This window comes from Rattus norvegicus, chromosome 3, assembly GCF_036323735.1.
Source record: "Rattus norvegicus strain BN/NHsdMcwi chromosome 3, GRCr8, whole genome shotgun sequence".
NCBI classification, from domain to species: domain Eukaryota; kingdom Metazoa; phylum Chordata; class Mammalia; order Rodentia; family Muridae; genus Rattus; species Rattus norvegicus.
In genome coordinates, this window is record NC_086021.1 from 123,177,676 (window position 1) to 123,198,975 (window position 21,300).

The following is a 21,300-nucleotide window of genomic DNA, read 5'->3' on the forward strand; positions in this document are numbered from 1 at the left end:
TGTCTAAATGTCATGAACTTTGCACACGTGGTTTTGTTCTAAGCTGAGAGGGAACTAGGAAGGTGTTGACTACCAGGTCTGCAAAGCAAATAACAGTGGAGGCTGCTGGTGTGACTTGTGACAAAGCACTTAACCTGATACAAGCGAGGCCTTGATTTTGCTGCCCTGCAAGTAAAATAAGTAAAAATAAAATTCTATTCCATGCAATACAACTCATTATCAATATTTACTGAAATGTACCACAAATTAGGTATTGAGATCCCCACTTTATCTCATCCGGTCAGTGTGTAAAACTCCAGGGAAAGGGGTTCAAGAGCTGACTCGGCAGGTGAGCAGATGCTTGCTACTGTTGCAGAGGACCTGGGTCTGGTTCACAGCACCCACGTGGTGGCTTACAACTGTCAGGCTCCAGGAAAACCAACATCCTCTTCTAGAATCTAAGAGTACAAGGAATGTATGTGGTGCACAAACAGGCATGCAGGCAAAACACCCATGCACATGTAATTCTAAAAAAATAAATCAAATAAAGCTCCAATATAGATTGAGACGCATTAATACATTTGTGCGCTGTCACATAGTTCATTAGTTAGGACCTCCTGGTCATTCCCAGGTGGTGTGACTGGAAGCAGTGCTTGAAACCATTGTGTTTGCTGCTTGGACTTATGCATACCCTCCACATAGGCGACTCTAGCTGCCACTTCCTCCTCTGGACTGATCCCTTCTTTAAGATGCTGGGTGGCCAGCTGAGCAGGTAAAGGCACTTGGTGGGGATGATTGAATAACCTGAGTTTGACCCCTGGAATGCAAGTAAAGGTAGGAACTGACTTTATAAAGTGATCCTCTGCCCCCCACGTGTGTGCTCCCTCAATCATGTATGCACACTACTAAACAGAGACATTTTTTGAAAGAAAATGTTGTAGGCTGGACAGATGGCTCAGCAGTTAAAGGCGCATGCAGCTCTTGAAGAGGACTTGATTGAGTTCAGTTTTCAGCACCCACAGGAGATGGCTCACGAACACCTGTACCTCCAGCGCCAGCGCCCATTCTCACCTGAGCACACCCACAGAGACACAAGCCACTTAAAAACACTAGGTACGCATTGTTAATAACAGCATGAAAAGTTAGAAGAGGAAGTGACATTCTCTGCTGTCATCCTTAATTGGTAAAAATTAAATAAAGCAAAACAAACTGTTTCTTCTTCTCCAACCACCTACTTGAGGGAAATTCCCTATTTGATAGGTAAATTTTAAACAAAAATATGAAGATTTGTCCCATCACAAATTAGGCTTGTTTTCATCTTCTCTCTTATGGGAAAGACCACTGTCGGTGCACACCTTCTGGTGAGGTGTATCTTGGCATTGTCAGTCCTACCTCAGATTACAGACTCTAGAGGGCAATGATCAAGTGACAGCTTTGTCTGGACAATGGGGTGTATATTGCATAACACATGATAAACACTATTTGTAATTATAATAAGGGCGCGTCCTAGAAGAGGTAAACCAGGGCATAAAATTCATCTTCCGTATGGTTATTATTCCATTTCTATGAGAAGTCCACTAAATTCACTGAACCATATCAGGCCACATCTGTTTGAAAACCTACCAGTTTTTTTTATGAACATTAAATAAAAATGGTTAGATTTAATGACAATATTCATGCAAAAATAATGAAACGGAGACAGAGTAAAGAGAAAAGCATTGAGAAAAGTCTTAAGTGCTCACAAGTTTGAGGTTTTAATTTTTACACACACACACACACACACACTCAAGCATTTGCTTTTTTTTTTTTTTTTTTTTTTTTTTGCTTTGAAACTTCTATAATTAGAAGAGGGTTTTTCCTTTTCTGTCTGGGTTTAACCAAAATATCATTGACTGAAAGCACCCCCGCCCAAGTTCTCTCAGCACTTGGGAGACAGAGGCAGGCAAATCTCTGTGAGTTTGAGGCCAGCCTGGGCTACATATTCCAGGATATATGTAGAAAAACCCTGTCTGAAAGAAAAAGAAAACAAACACCCCAAATATTTGTATGTTAAATGCTTCCCACAGAAATCTGATATTTGAATCTTAAGGGGAATCACCAGGATAAAAATCTTCACCTCAGAGAGAAACCATGAATATTTCTTAATAGAATTAAGCTAGACCTCAGGTTGGAAGAGGGAGCAAGATATAAAGTGAAAGCGCTCACTTTTTCACATACACATATGTATGTGTGGCCTGCCCATGTCCATGAACATTAGCATGTGTTTGGGCAGTACACACGGAAGCCTGAGATTGACATAAGGAGTCCTCCTCAAATACACTTCACCTGACACACATCTTAAAGCTCAGCACTGGGGAGGCAAAAGCAGGAGAATCTCTGTGTGTTTGAGACCAGCCTGGTCTACATAGAGAGCACCAGAACAACCAAGACTATATCAACATAAAATAAATTAAAGCTAAATATGTTTTGTTTTATGTATTGAGGCAGACTCTCTCTTTTGAAACACTTGCCCATTTGACTTTGCTAACTATCCAGTTTAAGTCTAGCTAGAGTCCTGTCTCCACCTCCCCAACACTGGGGTTATGGCTTATAGGCCTGGAGTTGTAGGACAGCCATCATGTCCACCTGGCCTTTAAGTGGGTTTTGGGGGTGTAAGATCTAATTCTCACACCCGTGTGGTGAGGGCTTTAACAACTGTGCCATCTTCCAAGCCCTCACTGCATCCAATAGGGAAAGAAGAGAAGCCTGGAATTACTACCACAGTCAGTAAAGAACAATGCAAAAGAAACCATGAGTGGCATTTCTCACAGCAAGCTACAGAAATGATAAGGAGACAGAAGAGCCCTTCACAAGTAGAAGATCATTTCAGAACTGAGTAATACATGCCCTAGCATGAAAAGCAGTCTATGTGGAATTAACCCCATGATAAACAAGAGTGGGGTGTGAGGCTTACCGATAAGGAAGTCACCTGTTAAAGCCAAGGAACTCTAGCTATGTTTAAGTATATCCCTAGTGGATATTTTTTGTAGATTTTGAGGTGTCTGTTCCTGTTACTCCTATTTTTGTCTGTTTCTAGCTTGGTCGAACTGAGGTCCAACCTTATCTTAATAAATAAGGAAGGTTGTATTTCTATTAATACCAAGTTTGTTTTTGTGCCAATAGCAAGGTAGGGATGGGCCTTATTCTTACCTGATCGATAGAGGCATCACAGCTCAACAAATCTTCATATTGGCAAGCAAGCCAGTCAATATCTTATTACTATTTAATAAGAACTACCCTGTCATTACACAAGCAGGGCAAATGTTAGTAGAAAAGTTTGTTAAATGCTATAAATACTGTAGAGATCAGAAAATGGGCATGGGCTAGATAATAAGAAAAATTAACCTCAAGTTAGACCTTTGGTGTCTTTCCAGACCCTAGAGCTAGGTAGCTAGTTTTGGTTGGACTAATCAGTTGCCATCTTGTAAGTTCTACTTCTGTATGAGAACAATAAAAGGACCACACCTAATGACCTCAAGCCCACCTTTAAGTTCCAAAAATCAACTAGTGAATATTCTACTTTGATTTTTATTAGGTTAAGAACGTAACAGTGAGAAGAAAGCAGATGACTAGCCCATAGCATGTTCCCTGACAGTATGAAGTGCTCATAGATACGTATGTGCCTGACCCACATTAAGTATGTTTCACTGCATGCCCAGAAAGCAACTGATAGGAGATGCATCAATTTCAAGGTTGGTGAATTCAAGTGAACTGTTGTCAGTTGTATCGCTTCTTTAAAAATATTGCATCCTTAAGGAAAGGAGACAAATTGAGACCGGCTATCCACAAAGCATGGATTTGTCACAAACACCCACTTTAGATCGTGGAGGAGGGGGAGCATGTGGTCAAGCAGCATTTTGTTTGTTTGTTTGTTTGTTTGTTTGTTTGTTTTTCAGAACCATCTGAGGAGTATTTATTAAATTGCTTGTGTGTTTTAGGATGCTTACTTAGCCATTCTGCTTTGAATCCTCCTTGTCTCCCTTTTCCAAATGGATTTGCAAAACAAACTCTGATGAACAGGACCCTGTTCTCCACAGAGTTTGATGGGCTCCTAATCACATAGCCTGCAGAAAGGGAATGGATAAAGAAGCCGAGCTTATCCAACGCCGGATCTCTGGCATCCCTTCCAAAGAGCTTTCAGAAACCCCACCAGGTCTGATCAAGAGGAAGATGTAGTTTGCCTTTTTCAGATTTCTAAATTCTTGGGTGTTGTTGTTGTTGTTGGTGGTGGTGGTGGTGATGATGATGACGATTTGATTTGATTCTTTTTTCTTTCTTTTCTGAAGATAGGCTTTACCTCTATAGGTCTGGCTGGCTTTGAACTCACAATGTAGACCAAGTTAGCCCCAAACTCACAGAGATATACTTGACATTGTCTCCTGAGTGCTAGGATTAAAGGCGAGCTTCACCATCACACACACACACACACACACACACACACACACACACACACACACACACACAGTCCTACCTTAATCATGTCTATTTAAATCCTCTCTATGCTTGGGATATTTTAGCTTCCCAGTATTTTTACTGAATAAAAACAGTTTCAAAATTTAAAACTGCACAGCACAAACATTTTACATAGAACTTGATTTAAAATAAATGAATATCAAGTAGGAAAAACACAAGGCTCTTTTTCATAAACTGATCTGCCTTTCATTTAAAAGGATTCTTAAAGCAAGTGACAGAGACTCTGAATAAGTTCGTCTTTAGCAAGGCTAGCCACACACCAACAAAGGTAACTTATTTGACGATAGCCCACCCTGAGTCTAATTTCGAAGTTTCCCATTTATGTCATGTCAGATTTAGGAAGGCTGAACCTCACAGAAGGCATTGGTCTGACTGTCTCCCAAGCTTGATGCCCAGGGTTCATGACTACAGTTCCTGGCACACTCATAAATATTCATACCTCCACTAATAATTTGCAAGCCAAATTCATTTGGCTTTTTCCACCCCATCAATCTTATAATTAATAAGGGTGGCGCTCTTGTTTCACTTTCCTCCAAAAGAAAAGATAAATGAAATAAAGAGTCATCCTGTAAATTTAAATAGGAGTGCCTTTCACTGATTAAAAGCTGATGCTATCATATAATGGTGGTGGAGGGGAGTCCTGGGGCTCTTGCTCTCTCTGGTGCCTGGGGGATGGTGATGTGGAGAGCAGAGGAAGTGTTTCCAGATGTGGCTTGCAAGAGTCTGGAGAACTTGGTTATCTGTTAAATAATGCCTAGAAAAACTTAGAGGTAGATGTTAGAAGTAAATTGTAAAAACACAAACACAAAACCAAACAAATGAACAAACAAAACCCAGCTATGGTGGTGTATGTCCAGAACCCCAGCGCTCAGGAGGCTGAGGCAGAAGAAACAACGCAGATTTAAATCAGGCTGATGACACGGTCACTTCCCATCCAGCTAGAAACTACATAGGAACCATGCCTCAAAAAGAAGAAGGAATTGTACACCACATGTTTGAAGGCTACTTTCATAGCCTTCTCTGGCTCTGTCAGGTCAATCGACAAACCTGCAGATCTCTGCTTGGAAGTTCAGTGAAACGTTTGAAAAGTTGTCAGAATTTACTGGCTATTGGTGGATCTTCGAGGCGACTGTTTTCTGAATTAACCTGTGTTTCCCAAACTAATTGGAAAGAAATTGGTTTCCATAGGGCGATTAAGGGAGGCTTGTACGACATGATTTTATAAATGCATCACAGGAGAGGATGGGTATTGTCTGCTCCAATTGTTTTTTTTTTTTAATGTATTGAGAACAGAACAGGAAAATAAAATTGGACATATGTTAAGTTAGAAGTAAATTTTGATAATTGGGGTAGGTCATCTGAACTTGTCAATAACCTGTGACTTGACTTGATTAGCAGTGGACAACTTGTAGATGAGCAGGAAGGTCCGGGCCACTGTCTTCACACTCCCGGAAACAGATTACTTACCCTGGATGGCAATTAGGAAACCTCTGTAAGTACAGGGACAGAAAAGGCTCAGAAACAGCAAGGTCATCGCTAACTTTTTTTAAATGTAAATGTAAGCATATGTTACTATTTGTGCATTGATTGAGAAGCTCACCTAAGATCCTTCTTTGGTTGAGACAGGATCTCACTGTATAGTCTTGATTGGAATTTATGGTGATCCTCCTGCCTCAGCTTTCCTCTCCAAAGTGCTAGCGTTATAGGTTTGAGCTACCAATCTCACATCTTGCCTAGTATTGGGGCACTTGGGGCTCACGCCTTTAATTTCAGCACTTGGGAAGCAAAAGCAAAAGGATCTCTGAATTAGAGGCCAGCCTTGTCTACATAGCAAGTTCCAGGATAGCCATTGCTACATACTGGGCCCTGTCTCAAAAACAACATCAACAACAACAACAAACATTTTTTTAAAAAAAAAAAGCAACTACTAATCTTATTTGGGAAGGCAGTAGAAAGGGTCTCAGGTGTTTAATGCTATCTACTCGCTTTGTTTTTAAGAGTGCACTGTGTTCAAGCCAGTCTACTTTAGACAACTCCAAGCATGATGTTCATGCGATCATATGTTTAATTCACTGCAAAAATAATGGGAGAGAAATGCTTTCCTTTCCTGGATTTACCAGAGGAAGTAAATGTGTGCCCTTTTGACACTAAGACAAAAGATTGAATCAGGCAGAACCAAGCCCCCTCCTGGGGCCTTCTTAATGTTCTCCAGACCAATCTAGTCCTTTGCTCCAGAGGTCAGATGGACTGGAAAGGCGCAGGGACACATAAATCTGGAAGAGGGGAAGACAGGGACCCTGAGACACCTTTTGAAGGGATATTGGCTGGTGAGAAGGGAGATGGGCCCTTGAGCCCATACCATTTTCTTTCTGAGTAGAGAAGATAACCACCAGACATTTCTTTACTTCTACCAAGTCCTTCTCAGCTCGGCTCCTCTAACAGAGAACTTTAAAAACCCACTTTAGGGGTAGACTGTCTCTTTTCCTCTGCTTTCTTACTATTGAAAAACAGTGCAAGAGCCTGGGGGTTTTCAGGGTTCTTGTTACTCTTTTTAGTCACTCAACTAGCAGTGGCTGCAGTCCCGCCTTCTGATTGGATTTTGAGGTGAAAGTGGCAAGGTGGCAGAGTGGGGCTGAGTGCCAGTTACTGCTCACCTCATAGCCACTTTGCCCTTGCAGCTAAAGGAATAGCCTCTATCTTTGGTGCTATCTAAATTCAAGAGTGCTGGAATACGGTGGGTCTGGGCATTGCCAGGGACTTGGGACACTTTTCTCAGACTCTATTTAAAGGATAATGCAGTCCAAATCGTGAAAAAACTACAGTACTTCTTTTGCCTGGTGCCTAGCCAAGGCCACCTCCTCTTCATTTAGATGACAGATCCCATGAGTTCACTCTGCCTAGTGTCTGCAAGCCCCTAGGCACACAGAATCCTTTGTGATTGAGGACTCCGGAGTTTAGGAAGAGCTTGGAGGAGAGGGAGAGGAAACAGGATTGTCCACTCCTCTTACAGAGTTCTGATCCTCCAGGAGACGTGTGTGTGTGTGTGTGTGTGTGTGTGTGTGTGTGTGTGTGTGTCCACAGGGCCAAGAGATAAGAGGGCCTCCCTCCTTGCTGTATCCCAGTTTCCTAAGACTATATGTCAGCTGTGCTCTTGGCTACTGGGACCTGAGACAGGGGGTGTGGGAAAAGGACAGGGTTAGGGCAAAGAAGAGAAGATGGTAGTTACAGAGCTTTTGTGCTTGTGCCTAAAAAAGAGGGGAAAAGAACAGGGGAAGGGCAAAGATAGTTCACTAAACAGTGACAAGGAATGGGTTTCACAGCATTCCAGCTAAACCAGGGTTCTCTCACACTGGCAATGGGTCACCACCCATTCTGGGGTTCTAGAACAGACACTTTGCTCTCCTTTCAAGAACCTTCTTTGCCCTGAAGCTGGGCAGGTGACAGAGTGCTCCTGCCAGAAGCTCCCGGCTTCTTCTGGGCACAGTGGCTTCCTTGCCTTGGCTTGGCTTGGTTTCTGTGCAAAGGAAAATTATGACTCCCATTAGTCTTTATATCTTTAAATCACAATTTCCTGAGGTTTGTGTTTCAGGCCAAGTGAAGTAGATAGCTGAGGAGAGCTTGGGTAATTCCAAATAAAAATTTCCTGGAATGATAATTTGTGTAAAAGCTTCTGAGGAGGCTAACTTTTATATGCCGATGTGGATTGGATTGGTTCCCTGTTCATCTAGAAATATGTATTAGCTGTGTGCATGACTACACTGATATTCTAAACCTCACACACGATTCCATTTCAGCTCCTGACAGTCCAGTAGTGACTTCTGTGTGAGTACACTTCTGAGAGAACTCCTCGGACTGGTGGTCAGCAAAAGTTACACCCCACACCCAAAGAGGAGTGAAATAGAGGAGAGGAAAGTAACATGAATTTTGGAGGAAGGAAGGAGAAAAGGAGAGAGAAAGATGGAGAAGGGGAGAGGGACCAATAATGGTGGAAGAACAGTGATGGATGGGTGAGAGGAGAGGGGGTGGGGTGAAAACCAAGGTCATGAAGCCCTGGACTCCACCCTCAACCCCAAGTCTCTCTCCAAACAGGTTCAGGTCCAGTTTCAGGCGGTCTCTTGTGCCTCATGTCCAAGGTCCCCCGGGGGCTTAATTCACTCCTGCCCTCTCCACAGAATGACTTTCGAACCTGGGAAAATAATTGCATTAGAGCAGATTACTTAGAACCGATAGTTATCCGTCTTCTGCTGTACGACAGAGGTCTATTAAACTCGGCACAGCCATTACCAGCTGAGCTCTAGAGCGCGCCTTCATTAAGAAAATTAAAACTGTGTTTTTCGAACCTAAGCCAAGCCTGCTCAGTCTCTGGAGTCAGTGGCCACCCCCGGGGTTTCCCTGAGCCAGGTTTTTGCCAGAATCAATCTCTTTGCCTGACCCGGTAAGTCTGGGCGGGAAAGATTGAGTGTGGTGACAGAAGCTGGAAGGTGGGGATATCCTAGCTCTAAGAACTCCATCATTCTTCTCAACCCCGCCTATCCTCTTGCCTCTCCTCTCTTGGGTCTTTACCCTGAGGCTTTGAGGTTCAAGTTGGGCACACCTGTCCGGTGTGACTCGGGAGATACAGGTAGCGTAGGGATGCGGTGGGATCTGCTGAGGTGGGGCTGCGCAGAGCCAGGAACTTAAGCAGTTGAGTGTCTGAGGCTGGATATAGACACAAGTGCACGTGTGTCCCACGCGCGCGCGCGCACCAACACTGCAGCGCCTGCTCCCTCCATCGAATGACACAGAACAGCTGCGACACTAGAGTAGCCAGTGAGCCTTTTGTCCACCCAAGCGCAGGCAGACCGCCAGGCAGTCAGACAGGCGGTGGCGTGTGCCTCCGACCCTTAGGTCTTGTCCCCTTGGCAGGCTGCTGGGCCTTCGGGACCTACTTGGGTTTCCACTTTGGTTTGGCGACACACCCTTATGAGTGCCACTTGGAGTCTGGGTGCCACTTCTCTCTAGCTTGGGGTGGAGGGAACAGGTAGGAAGAGTAAGCTGCGAGGAGACCCCATTCCCTCCCCTCTCCCCAGACACCCCTGATTTTCCAAAACTCTGGTCGAGAGAGGGCTCCAGTGCCAGCTCTCCCTGCAGGGAGAGCCGGTCACTCAGTGAGAAAGGTTGAGCTGCGGCATCTGGAACTGTGCAGTTGAAAGAATAATTTTTTAAAGCACGGCTTATTTTATCTTTTTTGTTGGTGTTGCTACCTGCCTCTCTTTGTTCAGTATTTAGCTTTTTAAAATGTTAATTATTCAGGAACCCCTCAGAATTGTTTACCCAATTCAAGTTTCTAAGGAAAACATAAGGGCTTTTGCGTATGGGGAGACATTCTTTCTTGGGACTCCAAGGGCAAAGAACGGCTACATCTTTGTCAGAAAGCCCAGTGATTGGGGTTCTTAACCACCTTTTTCTGTAGGGTGTGGGTCTCTGGTTATTAGGGCATCAGCATTCAGATGCAGGCTTGGGGGGCCGTGGGGGGATGGGGTGGAGGGTAGTTACTTGAAAGTGCACAATATTGGTATCTAATTCTCTTTTCCATGAACTCAATTTGATACAAAAAGCTTGTAAAATTCAAGTGACAGGAGTGGACTGATAGATGTGGACAAGGTAACATCTTTAACACCTGCCCAACTTTCATTCGCAAAACCGCTGGACATTAAAAAAAAAAAATGGGGGAAACCTAATGACTGACATTAGTGTTTTGTTTTATCCGGTAGAGGCATCATTTGATCCTGTTTCTTTTGTAGCCAGACTGAGCAAACCAGAAGTGAAAACAGTCTCTTAACAGCAACAAATCCAGGGTGTTTAACTCAGGTTCCTTGGATTTTATCATTATTATTATTTTCGTTCTCTCCTTGCCTTTAAAGCAAAACAAAACAATTTTTAAAAAGAGCGCCATTCCTCCTGGAGAGTTAATTTTGTTGCCACAATGTAGGCGTAGGACTGTTCACAGCCATCTGAGAAGAGAAGTCTTAGTGATCTCGTTCTTTCAATCATAATCGTCAAGTGGTTTAAGATTAATGGCAGGGTATTTTCTGTCTCTTCTGGAGGACCTTTGTGTCAGTTTACTTAGAACATTGACTAGACTGTCAGTGTCTCCCAATTTTGTTAAGCTGTATGTAACCAAACACACTAGGATTTCTCCATTTCCTCCACCAGTGAGCATGAGAGTATTACTGCGGATGTGCTTGTGTTCTGAATTCGGCTGCACTGAAGCCACTTCCTTGTGTTTGTTTTCATGTGTTTATGTAGTCACCGTACAACTATGTATTCCATATGCACGCGTATACCTATATACACATTTATTTAAGGTGGTCTATGTGTTGTGCAGTAACCCCTCTTACACGTTACTGAGCTTAAAGGGGATCTTTCAAAAAGTGAACCGCAGTGCCAGACTTCCCCCAGTAGACTATACTTTTAAAGCAATGCAATCAACTTCAAAACAGAGTCCCTCTCATCATAACAGCTTGCTTGATGGTGCATATTTAAATTTATCTCCGTTATTACAAAAGCCCCTAACAATATTTCAAGCTCAGCTGCATTGAGGCACCCCTATTCTCTGCCCAAAGATCTGGGTTGGTTCCCACCACTGCCTTTCTAGAAGCTCCCCTTTCTGTGGGGCCCCAGGGTGCCTGATCCAGACCTCCAACGTCTAGGAACTGGGGTGGGGGCTGAGCAGAGGAGCCAGGGTAGAGAATGGATCGCACAATCCACAAACTAGAAGCACTGGGAAGGAAAGAATGGAGACGCACCTTTGCAAATTCCGTTCTCCCTGTCGCCTTTTCTTTCCTTCCCCAGAGCCTCGTTCCTTAGAATTGCTCTCAACACCCCCACACACACACTCCCGCAATCTGATTCTTTAAAATCAAAACCAAAAAGTCCCCGAGAAGCTAAAGTCGTTCCGCGTGGTAGATTGTCACGTTTGGTGTGTGCGGGGTCTAACTGCAGTGGGGAGACCCTTCTGAGAGAGTAATCTGGGCGCTCCAAGTACGCTGCTGTGCGGCGAACCCCAAGCCTCTGAAACCGCGCGGCGCACTTTGCGTCTCAGAGAGATGAAAAGTGCCTGCACTCTGGCGGCGGCGGGATATTGGGGTGCTCTCCAGCAGCTCTGTCCTTGTCCAGCAAAAAGCGAGAAAGCAGAGCCAGAGAAGAAAACATGCGCATGGGAAAGACCTGTTTGTGAATAGATACTCTGACAATTAAGACGGACGGACGGACAGACAGACAGAGACACAGAGAAAGAGAAAGAGAGAATTTTGAACGCTCTGGGATCCCACTGATGTGTGCAAAAGGGGCTACCTCAAATTGAAACTGCTTAAATTCCAAAAGTGATTCCTGTAGACTTTTATAAACCTGTGAAATTTCCCCCAGGAGTTTGATTTTACAAGTATTAGAAATATTATTTGGCATTCCTTGTTGCCCCTCCCCAGATATCTATTTTTTAGTAATAATAAAACCTTCTGTATTGCACATTAAAATGTATCTTTGGAAGTGAAACCTACAAGGAGATAAAAAGCAAACTCGAGCAAACCCCCGCAGAATAAAAAAATTAGAAAACGTATCCTTTTCCTTAGGCATTTGGTCGGTTATTCCCCGAGGCCAAGTGAAAGGTGTGAGTACTTTCCTATTTTATTATTATTTTTATCATTTATCCACTTAAATGTTCAGCATTGACAAACTAGTCCTTCGCTGCAGCCAGACGAGGGCGGGAGTAGTGGGAAGGGTAGGTGGAGGGTGGGGGGCGCAGAAAAACACCGTTGGCTTCGCGGGGGGCTGTCCCGCCGCGGTCTACCCTGCTAGCCAGCAGGGGGCGCTCTGATGTTATCTGTGGACCAGCCCGCCGAGCGGCTCAGAGCTGGTGACACAGGCTTGGCGGTTTCACGCAGCTGCAAAAGGAAAGGGAGGACGATCAGAGCTCCTAAACCCTCAACAGCGATTCCACTTGGCTTATTTACCTTGGGCTCGAAATGCATCTACGTTTCACTTCAACTAGTTTAGTGCTCCCGCTCCGACCTCTTTTCATCTGTGTCTTTACAGCACAAGTATAATCACCCGTCTTGAAATATACATTAATGCAACTTATTAGATGCGACGATGAATAGTCAACATTTTTTTCGCCTGTTAGTTCCGCTGATCCAAGCAGGATTTATTTGCAGGTCTCACATCCCGGAGTCATAATGCGCCCCCAAGTGTCCACCCCCCCCCCCCCCGCTAAATAAAATTGGTCAAATGTTGACAACCTGTAAGGCAACCTACCACTCAAGATTAGTGATGGGAAACTAATGAGAAAATATCAGATCGCCCGGCCCGAGGGCTGCCAATTAAATCTTCGCTGATTGAAAAATAAAAGCGGACTTGGGGTGTGAGCCCAGCTCAACTTGAACTATTAATTTAACATGTTGCCGGTCCGTGCCTTCCCTCACTCCATCAGCGCCTCCCCCTCTCTCATCCTTCAACCTAAAAGCCAAATGTTATTTCTCGAAATATTTCAAGAGGTCCAAATCAGAATGATCATTTCTTACACGGTAAATATTAGCCCTTTAAGCAATATGATTTAACTAATTAGAAAATTTACATCATTAAGTCTCAGGGAGAGAAAGAAGAGAAACAGATCTGCCAATCATTTTAAAGGAGACAGGCACTATTGAAGTGTGAAGAAATCGGCTCTAATTCAAAAAGGCAATCGGGCAGAAAAAGCCCTCAACATTACCCTGCTAGTTATTAATCAGAAAGGGCCCTCTCTTCTCCCTGCACCCCTCCCCTCTGTGCACTGAGTTTAAGTTCGGTTTTTTTGCCAGTGGCCCATGCCATATTTATATTGAGGTTTTGTTTGCTAAAGGATTAAAATTTGAAAATGTTTCAGTATGAAGTAAACAGAATCGTCTAAAGGGAAAAACAAAAATCTTCACAGACTGGTAAACTTGTGGTAATGCAGCATTCTCTCACTCCTTATTTCTATTCTTTCTTCCCCGTGAAGTTCCTATTTTGAAACCTGCTCGGTGAGAACTAGATAGTCTTTGTGCTCTGTTCCCCTCCCCCCTCCTGTACCTCCTCCTTCCTCCAAAGCAAAAACCTAGACCGAAAGCAGAAAAGTACAAATACATTAACAAAGCCGGACTCCCTCGATAAAAAAAAAAAAAAAAAAAAAGGCCACGGTCTAGGTCTAGGTCTAGGCTTACACTCAGGAATCTACAGAAATGGGGACCTGTCCTGTGGGTCTGCAGACAATATGACACACTGAGTATTTCCCCCACCTATACATAGGAGTCCACACGGTGCGTAGTTAGAGGAGAGTAGAAGGCAGGTAGGTGAGACTAATTTTAATGTGCACTCTGTGTGTGTGTGTGTGTGTGTGTGTGTGTGTGTGTGTGTGTGGCTTTTGTCTACCTCACTCCCTTTCTATTCAGCTTAAAACAGCAGCCTCATTATATGTAGGTGCCCCTTCTCATCATACTCTTACTTAAGCCCTCCGTTCACCACACACATAGCCCTTTCCCCAGTCTTCTCATTCCCAGCAAATTAACTGAGAGTGAATCGCAAAGGGAACTTTCTGAGCGGATCCTCTGAGATGTTTAGGCCCTTCCTAGCATCTTTGAGGACTCTCTTTTAAACAGTCTTTGGGTTAAAAGAAAAAAAAATTGTAGTGACTCTTGGGCATCTGATTCCCTTTTGTTATCTCTTTTTAAATTATAAAGAAGTCAGGAAGACCCACTTTCTGCCCCACCCTGTCCTCTGATTACAGCCCATCACAGCTGTTTTCCTTCTCTCTGCTTTACTTTTTAAAAAGTTTCTCCAGCACGCTTCCCACCCTGGGCCTTGGGACTCTCATCTTTGGGTCTCTTTGGGCCTTCTGAAGCTCTGCAAGCCCAGTTCGATGCCACCCTCCTGATCACTAGATTTCAAGTTTTCAGGAGAGAGCAGTAGCAGACCTGGGCTATTAACACAACACACTTAATTCTCTCCGAGAAAACTTTTACTAGGAAGAGAATTTTACTATGAAGAGTGAGTGGAAGGAGAAAACATTTGTAAACAGTGTGCTCCTGAGGCTGACAAGCAAATTGGGACACAGAGGCTAGGTACATGTCAAATATGGCAGAATTTGTGAAAGGCTCCTCCTAAGGTACACTTTAGGGAAAAGACAAGGGGGTTGGTGCACTGGAAAGAGTCTAGAATTTTTCCAAAATGCATCTCTCTTTCTGGCTGTCCCAGAGCAGATGGGAGTCTCTTGTGCTTAGCTCTGAGAAAGAGTAAATGAACACTTCTGTCATTTGCGGGAGGTGGGACACAGAGAGGTGGAAACACACCAGACAATGGCTTCTGGCCACAGAGGGCTCCCTCCCAGTGCCGGGTCCCCTGCGGAACTGCGCTTACCTTTGTAGCTGGTATTTCATCTGAAACCAGTGGAAGGTTCCTGGCTAGACGAAAAAGACCCGGAGAATCAACGTCTCTTGGATCTACTCCGAGGCTAAGAAACATTACAATAAAATTTACAGCGCCTTTAACAACTCGCAAGTAAGGCATTAAAATTCTCTTTAATTGAGAAAATATTGATTTTTCAAGTCTAGAAAAAGCGAAATCGTAATTTAGTAGCAAACTTTTAAGCGAGAATATAGCGAGTTATGCTGCCATATAATGGATCCACTCTTAATCCACACACAACGTCACATCTTTAATTGCCCTACTTTGTGAAGTGATAAAGACAAAAAGATAACCCGACCCAAGGCACATGCTTTATTTTAAAAAATCTAAAGAAAGGGTCTAGAATAATTTCTTTTTCCGTTTATGTATAAAAAGAATTGCCTGTCATTTTTTGAAGCATGGGGAGAAAGGTCCAATGGGGAGAAAAGAAATAAAAAGAACGGAAAACCACAGACCAGCCTAAAAGCCACTCACGGTAGCAAATCCGTTGATATTCTTTACCAAAGGAGGAACGAAGCCAACGCATTTAGAGCAAATGCATTCACAGGCAAAATTGCATCCTCCGTGAAAGAAACAAACCTAGGTCTATTTTGTTACTTTATTCCCGGGTCGTGGGGAGGGGGCGGGGTGTACAGAATCCATTGGAGGATTGAGGAGGAGAAGAAAATCAGACTTTCTGTTATTTCTGTATCGGTTTTTGGTATTATAGAGGAGTGAAGAAGTTTTTGTGTGGTGGTTTTTCATTGATCAGTCACTCTGAGCTAATGTAATTATCCTCGTCAATAGGACGCTGCAGAGAGAATCATTATGTGGGTGACATTGATAAATGACCGCCCAGGAACGGCCCTCTCTCGGGCAACCCCCACATCTGACCCTCCCACACACACAATGTAGTCATAGAAACACCTACAAGGACCTAGAGCGCCGCCCCGCCAGAGGCCCGAGAGGAAAGAAAAGCCTCGGGCGGCGAGGTGGGGGCCGGAGGGGGGCTTGTCCAGATCCCAAACTGTTGCAAGACAAAACCTGCCAGCCCCATGCGGGACAGGCGGAGTGGCGGGAGGGGGACTGTCCCCGCGCGGACCCCGAGCTGCCCAAGCAGAGTTGCCTACAACAAAGTGCAAATCTGCCCTGCAGACCAGTTCATTCCTCCACACCTTTCTCCACGTGCGAACTCAGTCCAGGCCAGCAAGAGATGCTTGGCCAGGCACACCCTGCAGGAGGATTGGGCAAAGGAGTTTAAGGGTCAGGCCATCAACTTGCAGGCGGCGGATTCTCACGCGCAGCACCCCCTCCCCTGCGTCAAAACACCCCAAACACACAACAAACAAACCAAATACCACAAAGGCAGAGACTGGGCGACACCTCCCCTCTGGCGCTCCTGCGTTATTTCCTGAGTGACCCCTTCTTTTCTCTTCACCTCCTAACCCAGGGCCTCTGATTATGAGATAATGGATTTTGTGATTGTTCCTGTCAGGGGGAAACATCCCCCACCGAACCCCGCGTTTTTATCTTTCCACTGTTTTATTCGAACCAATGGGAAAGTATTGAGAGCGGTAATTGATTCATAATGATCCATAAATCGGTGTCGGAAAGTGGGGGGTGGGGCGGTGGTGCGAAGAGAAGGGGGCGATGCTGTTTATTTATTTTATTTCTAAAGCCTCAGCTAAAGTAGCTTTGACACTGTTGGGGCTGGAGGGGAGGGGCCGCTGGGCTCTGCCGGATCATCCATCATTTCTGTCACCCAGAGTCTGCCCGGAGGAGCAGTAGACGCAATCTCCCTTCTGTCTCTACAGCGAAACTATTAATATTAAAACCTCCCTTCAAACACTGCCCCGACGGTCCCCATTCTCATCACGATTTGACCGCCAGAGTCCAGCGCTGCACCTTTCTCCAGCCCCGCTGGGACTACGGGGGCTCTCTACGCGCACGACGCCCATAGTTGATCACTGCAAAAAAACCCACGGTTACTTGTCCCCTCCATCCGTTTGCAGCAGGTTCCTCTGTACAACAAACACACTCGCGACCGGGAGGCTGTCTGCACGCACGACCGCGGACCGGATCCTCCTTGTTCTTGGCTTGTTCCGCAACTCCCTTGCCCCTGGACCACAGGGTGGCCGCTTAGCTAGGGCCACTCGGCCATTTAAACAGCTCGAAAGAGGACCCTCTGGCAAAGTGGCGACTTGTAGCAGAGGTCCAGGTTCCTTATCAAATTGCTGGCCTGCAAGACTAATGGAGAATTTGCGGAGGATCCCTTTGAAGGAAGGGCCCTCCTTTTGACAGCTGCTAGAGATATTAGCCACATTTCCCTTCCCGGGTCTGCTCCGGGTTAACAGGCCCGCGGGAGTGGGAGGGTCAGGCGGCGAGGAAGACCTTGATGGACTGGACAGACCCATCCAGGGAGCTGAAGTGGGGGTTCGGGTGCTGACCCGAGGTGGGGGTTGGGGGGAGACAGGGAGCGTGGAAGACACAGCCTCCTCTGGACTTTTCTTTTTCTTTAAAATGTGGCTTCTTGCTCAATTCCCAACCCTTAACAGATGGCGACTGCAGCTCTCTCTCGGAATTTCTTGAAGAAAGGGAAACCTTTGGAGTTTATTTCTGCTTTTGCTTTTCCATATAAATAAAAAAGTGTTTTTATATTACTCTTGTTTTGGAGAACATAAGCAATTTTATTCAGACTACAGTATTTCCTTTAACACTATATGGTTGTCAAAACACCATTCCCAGTTTCTTTGCGTTTGACAGCTGAGTCTTTCTTAAATATACCCAAATCGGAACTCTTTATACTAAATAGTAAACCCGAGATAGGAGCAAGCGCCTTCTGAGGTGGTATAAAAAGCACTATAAAAATTGGATAAATTCATCATGCCTCTGTCACCGAACGGGGTGGGGGTGGGGCAAGAAAATGCATAAATATTACCACAATTATCACTCATCTTCAAATATCTAAGGTTAAAATTAGCATGCTAGGATACAGATTGGCGAAGACACTAAGCTCCAGATGAGCCTGTGAATTCAAACGAAGGCTCAACAACTCTGGGCTCTACCCTTCGTGGAAGAAGTAATAACTCCATAAAACACTTTTTATAAACACGAGCTTGTGACCAAGGAAACCCTTCAGCCTTTACCTTATGGAGAGCAATGGAAGAAAAGCTGCCAATATAATTTTTTCCCCCTTTCAACGGATGTGAGAGTCAGTTTATAAATGAGGAACTTGTCAGAGTTTACATCAGAGCATTTAAAGCAAACATATGCAAATATTTAAATTTTACGGAAAGACTCCTTGTAAAACGGAACAGGCAAAATGGGAAGGGGGAGAGGCTCTGTGTGTGTTTTACAAGCTCAGTGTGTTTGTGTCAAGCACTGCTATTTCTAGGTTTAAAGAGCAGTGCACTAATTAAAGTGATAAATGCACTTATAAAAATTTTACTTAACAATATAAAAGAAAACAATAGCAATTTATAGACTTGCTCATTCATAGGTAGAGCTTCCATTAAGGCTAAAGAAGAAACAGGGAGAGGCTTGCCTGGGACACACTGTGGATTGCTTCCAAGTGTAAGTTTGTGTGGTTAGTGAGCTCTTCCCTACCAAGTCCAACCATCTCTCCACCTCCTATTTATTGTCCCCTTTAAATGGAGGAGTCAACATTTAGGACTTAGGCAAGCCCAAATAGTGTGTTTATTTGGAAACTCTAGGAGTGTGCAGATATCTCAAGCGTCTACACTTTGCACACTTACTGACCACTGCCCAGCACCAACAAGCTTGTGGCTCTAGATTACCAAATGAAGTTCTGAAAATGCTATCATAAGCATCTCTTTTCTTCCTTTTAAGAGAAAAAGAGAAGGCACCAAATTATCATACTTGCATCCCTGCATATGGAGAAAGCATCCTCATTAAAAAGACACCACTGTATTATTTGTATCAAATATTAATGCTGAAGCACTCTTTTAAGCTCAGAATTTCCAACTCCACAGAAAGTGTTTACTTATCTATAGACATCTAGATGTAAACTTTAATTTACAAAGTCAACAGTATTTGAGTACAGATAAATCATGTTTGAGCGCACACATAATTTCTTATGATATAAAAATTAACATGGATTAAACCCTCTATTCTACTGGTGGGTGCACAGGCAAAAGCCTTATCTGAAGTTGCTTTTTAAAACATCATGCAGCTATAGTAAGATGCTGTGCATTTCGAAGGTGATTTCTCAAGCTGGTTATAACGCACGTAATCTCATACCTTTGGAAGTTTTCTGTTGATGAGACCTAAGAGTCCAAACATACAATGAAAAGCTATGGATGACTAGATGCTGGTAAGTTACATCTTAAACACGCTCAAGTTCCTTAGAGTAGGGGTGAGGGTGGGAAACCATCACGCACTTTCATCGGTGCCCAGTAGCTGGCATCCTGCAACCTTCAAACCATTAAAAACACCAAAGCCTGACAAAAAATCAAAAATGAAATATTTATTACCGCATTTTGTGACTTAACACCTTTTTTTAACATAACGTCACAGTCCTCATACAAGTATTTTAATGTAAATTTGACAAAGCTTAAAGGTAACAGCATTTTCTTCTAGTGAGGAACACGTGCTGAGAAAAGAGGATCCCATGGACATACAATACCAATTCCACAGCAGATCTGATACTAGCAAAAACATTCTTTTTTTTTTTCAATTGAGGTAAACACATAGAATATCTAACATGAAACAATTAAAAGACCGAACTCTGTACGAAGTTTGTTACAGTATTCTCTTGCTCCGTTTTATCCCCCAAGCTTTGAGTTCCTGATAGAATCTTATGGTGCAATGACCATGAATAATTTCTGTGTGTGTGTGTGTGTGTGTGTGTGTGTGTGTGTGTGTGCGCTCGCGCACACATGTGCGCGTGTTGAGGAAGCTGTCCAACTTAAGATTGCTTTGTCCATAGCCAAGGCTTGGGACTTGAAGAAGTCTTCGCTTTGTCTCTAAATCTTCACTGGCAAGCTCTTTGAAGAACAGTCCCCCAAAATCATAATAAGAATTGGCTTATGAAGCACAAACTATAAAGATCTGTTTGAAACTAAAGGACACACGGACGGGGGAACAAAGGCCGGGCATGAAAACACATTCTAGCCGCTGGAGTTAGTGATGAGGTTCAGCCAAGTGTCCATCTCTCTCCGCAGCGTGGTTCTTTTCTCATTGGCCCAACAGATTTAAAATATACCACAGTTCTCTTCTGGATAGTGAATTCACTGATGAACCAAGACAGTCATTCTTTTGGGAACAACACACATAGTGTGGAAAACAAGGATATATTTTTTTCTCTTCTAAAACTATTTGAGGCAACATAACGGAGTGATCAACAGAAATGTACAAGTTTAACTTAGTCCCTATGTTTATGCTACAGTAGTTATAACTCTCGGAGTCTTTCTCCAGAGGATCTTTGCATGGACAAAATTGTCTCGATGACCCCCATCGCTTCACATTTGTGTTCTTGTCCCATTGGTCCTCTGTTGCTTGATGAAAAATGACAAAAGTAAAAAATAATCACAGCTGTCTGGAGTTTCATATTAAGTGTCACATCTGGTCAAAGTTCGGAGAGTCTTAGTCAATAGTTTTTGCGTGTGTTTCCTTCTTCCTTGAGTTCCCTTATACTATTGGGCATGAATGTCCATAACCTGTCCGCCAACATTGGGATCTACAGAATTTAACATTGTGGGGCTCTGTGCTGACATAGTCATTCCAGGGTGGGTAGGGGGTCCTCCGTGCATCATCATGGCTGGGTGGTGGGGATGGCTTGGCAAATATGAATGCATTGGGGGTCCATGTCTTAACTGAGTAGGGTGTGGGGTCATCTGGGGAGGAGTGTAACTCGGCTGGGCCATACCCATTCCCACTGGACCACCCTGAGAAACGTAGTCCCCTGGCATGCTCTGCAAACCTGAAACCAGAGAGGGGAAAAGAAAGCAGGTCAAATTCCCAAATGTTGTTATACTTTACCCATCAAAGACGAAAAAAAGAAAAAGAAAGAAAAAGAAAAAAAAAAAACAACAGACACTGCAAATCTTATATCTAAATTTAGCTGCAGACTCTTGCCAATGTTTGCAGACATTCAAATTGTAGTTTGCATTTAATTTCATCTCACAGCAGTATAATGCAACACAACAGAACTAAATATTTAATGCAACTAAATGTCATAAAGTGGGACTGTTTTTCAAAATGGTATTCGGTACGTTTCTTTGATAAATGCAGTAAGGATATAAATTCTGAGTCAAGTTTTATCAGTTAACTGTTGATACGTCATTTATTTTTCTTTGTTGCATTCGTAGATATGTACAAAAATGATAGCTACTAAAATAAAATAAATTGACAGCT

The 21,300-nt window shown here is 43.8% G+C and overlaps 1 protein-coding gene across 12 annotated transcripts in view; it reads right to left on the reverse strand.

The window, feature by feature from the left end:
- Positions 1 to 19,390: 19,390 nt before the first annotated feature.
- Positions 19,391 to 21,300, reverse strand: part of Meis2 (Meis homeobox 2) — a 201,937-nt gene continuing 200,027 nt past the window's right edge. For 6 of the 12 annotated variants that reach the window (XM_006234746.5, XM_039104936.2, XM_006234749.5 and 3 more), the window contains exon 12: positions 19,392 to 20,866. In XM_006234746.5, the coding sequence (XP_006234808.1) occupies positions 20,580 to 20,866 (287 nt within the window). In that variant the 3' untranslated portion in view covers positions 19,392 to 20,579. Of the gene's footprint in view, positions 20,867 to 21,300 lie in introns of all 12 variants that reach the window. The other 6 variants (XM_006234751.5, XM_006234750.5, XM_006234752.5 and 3 more) reach the window with 2 other exon arrangements.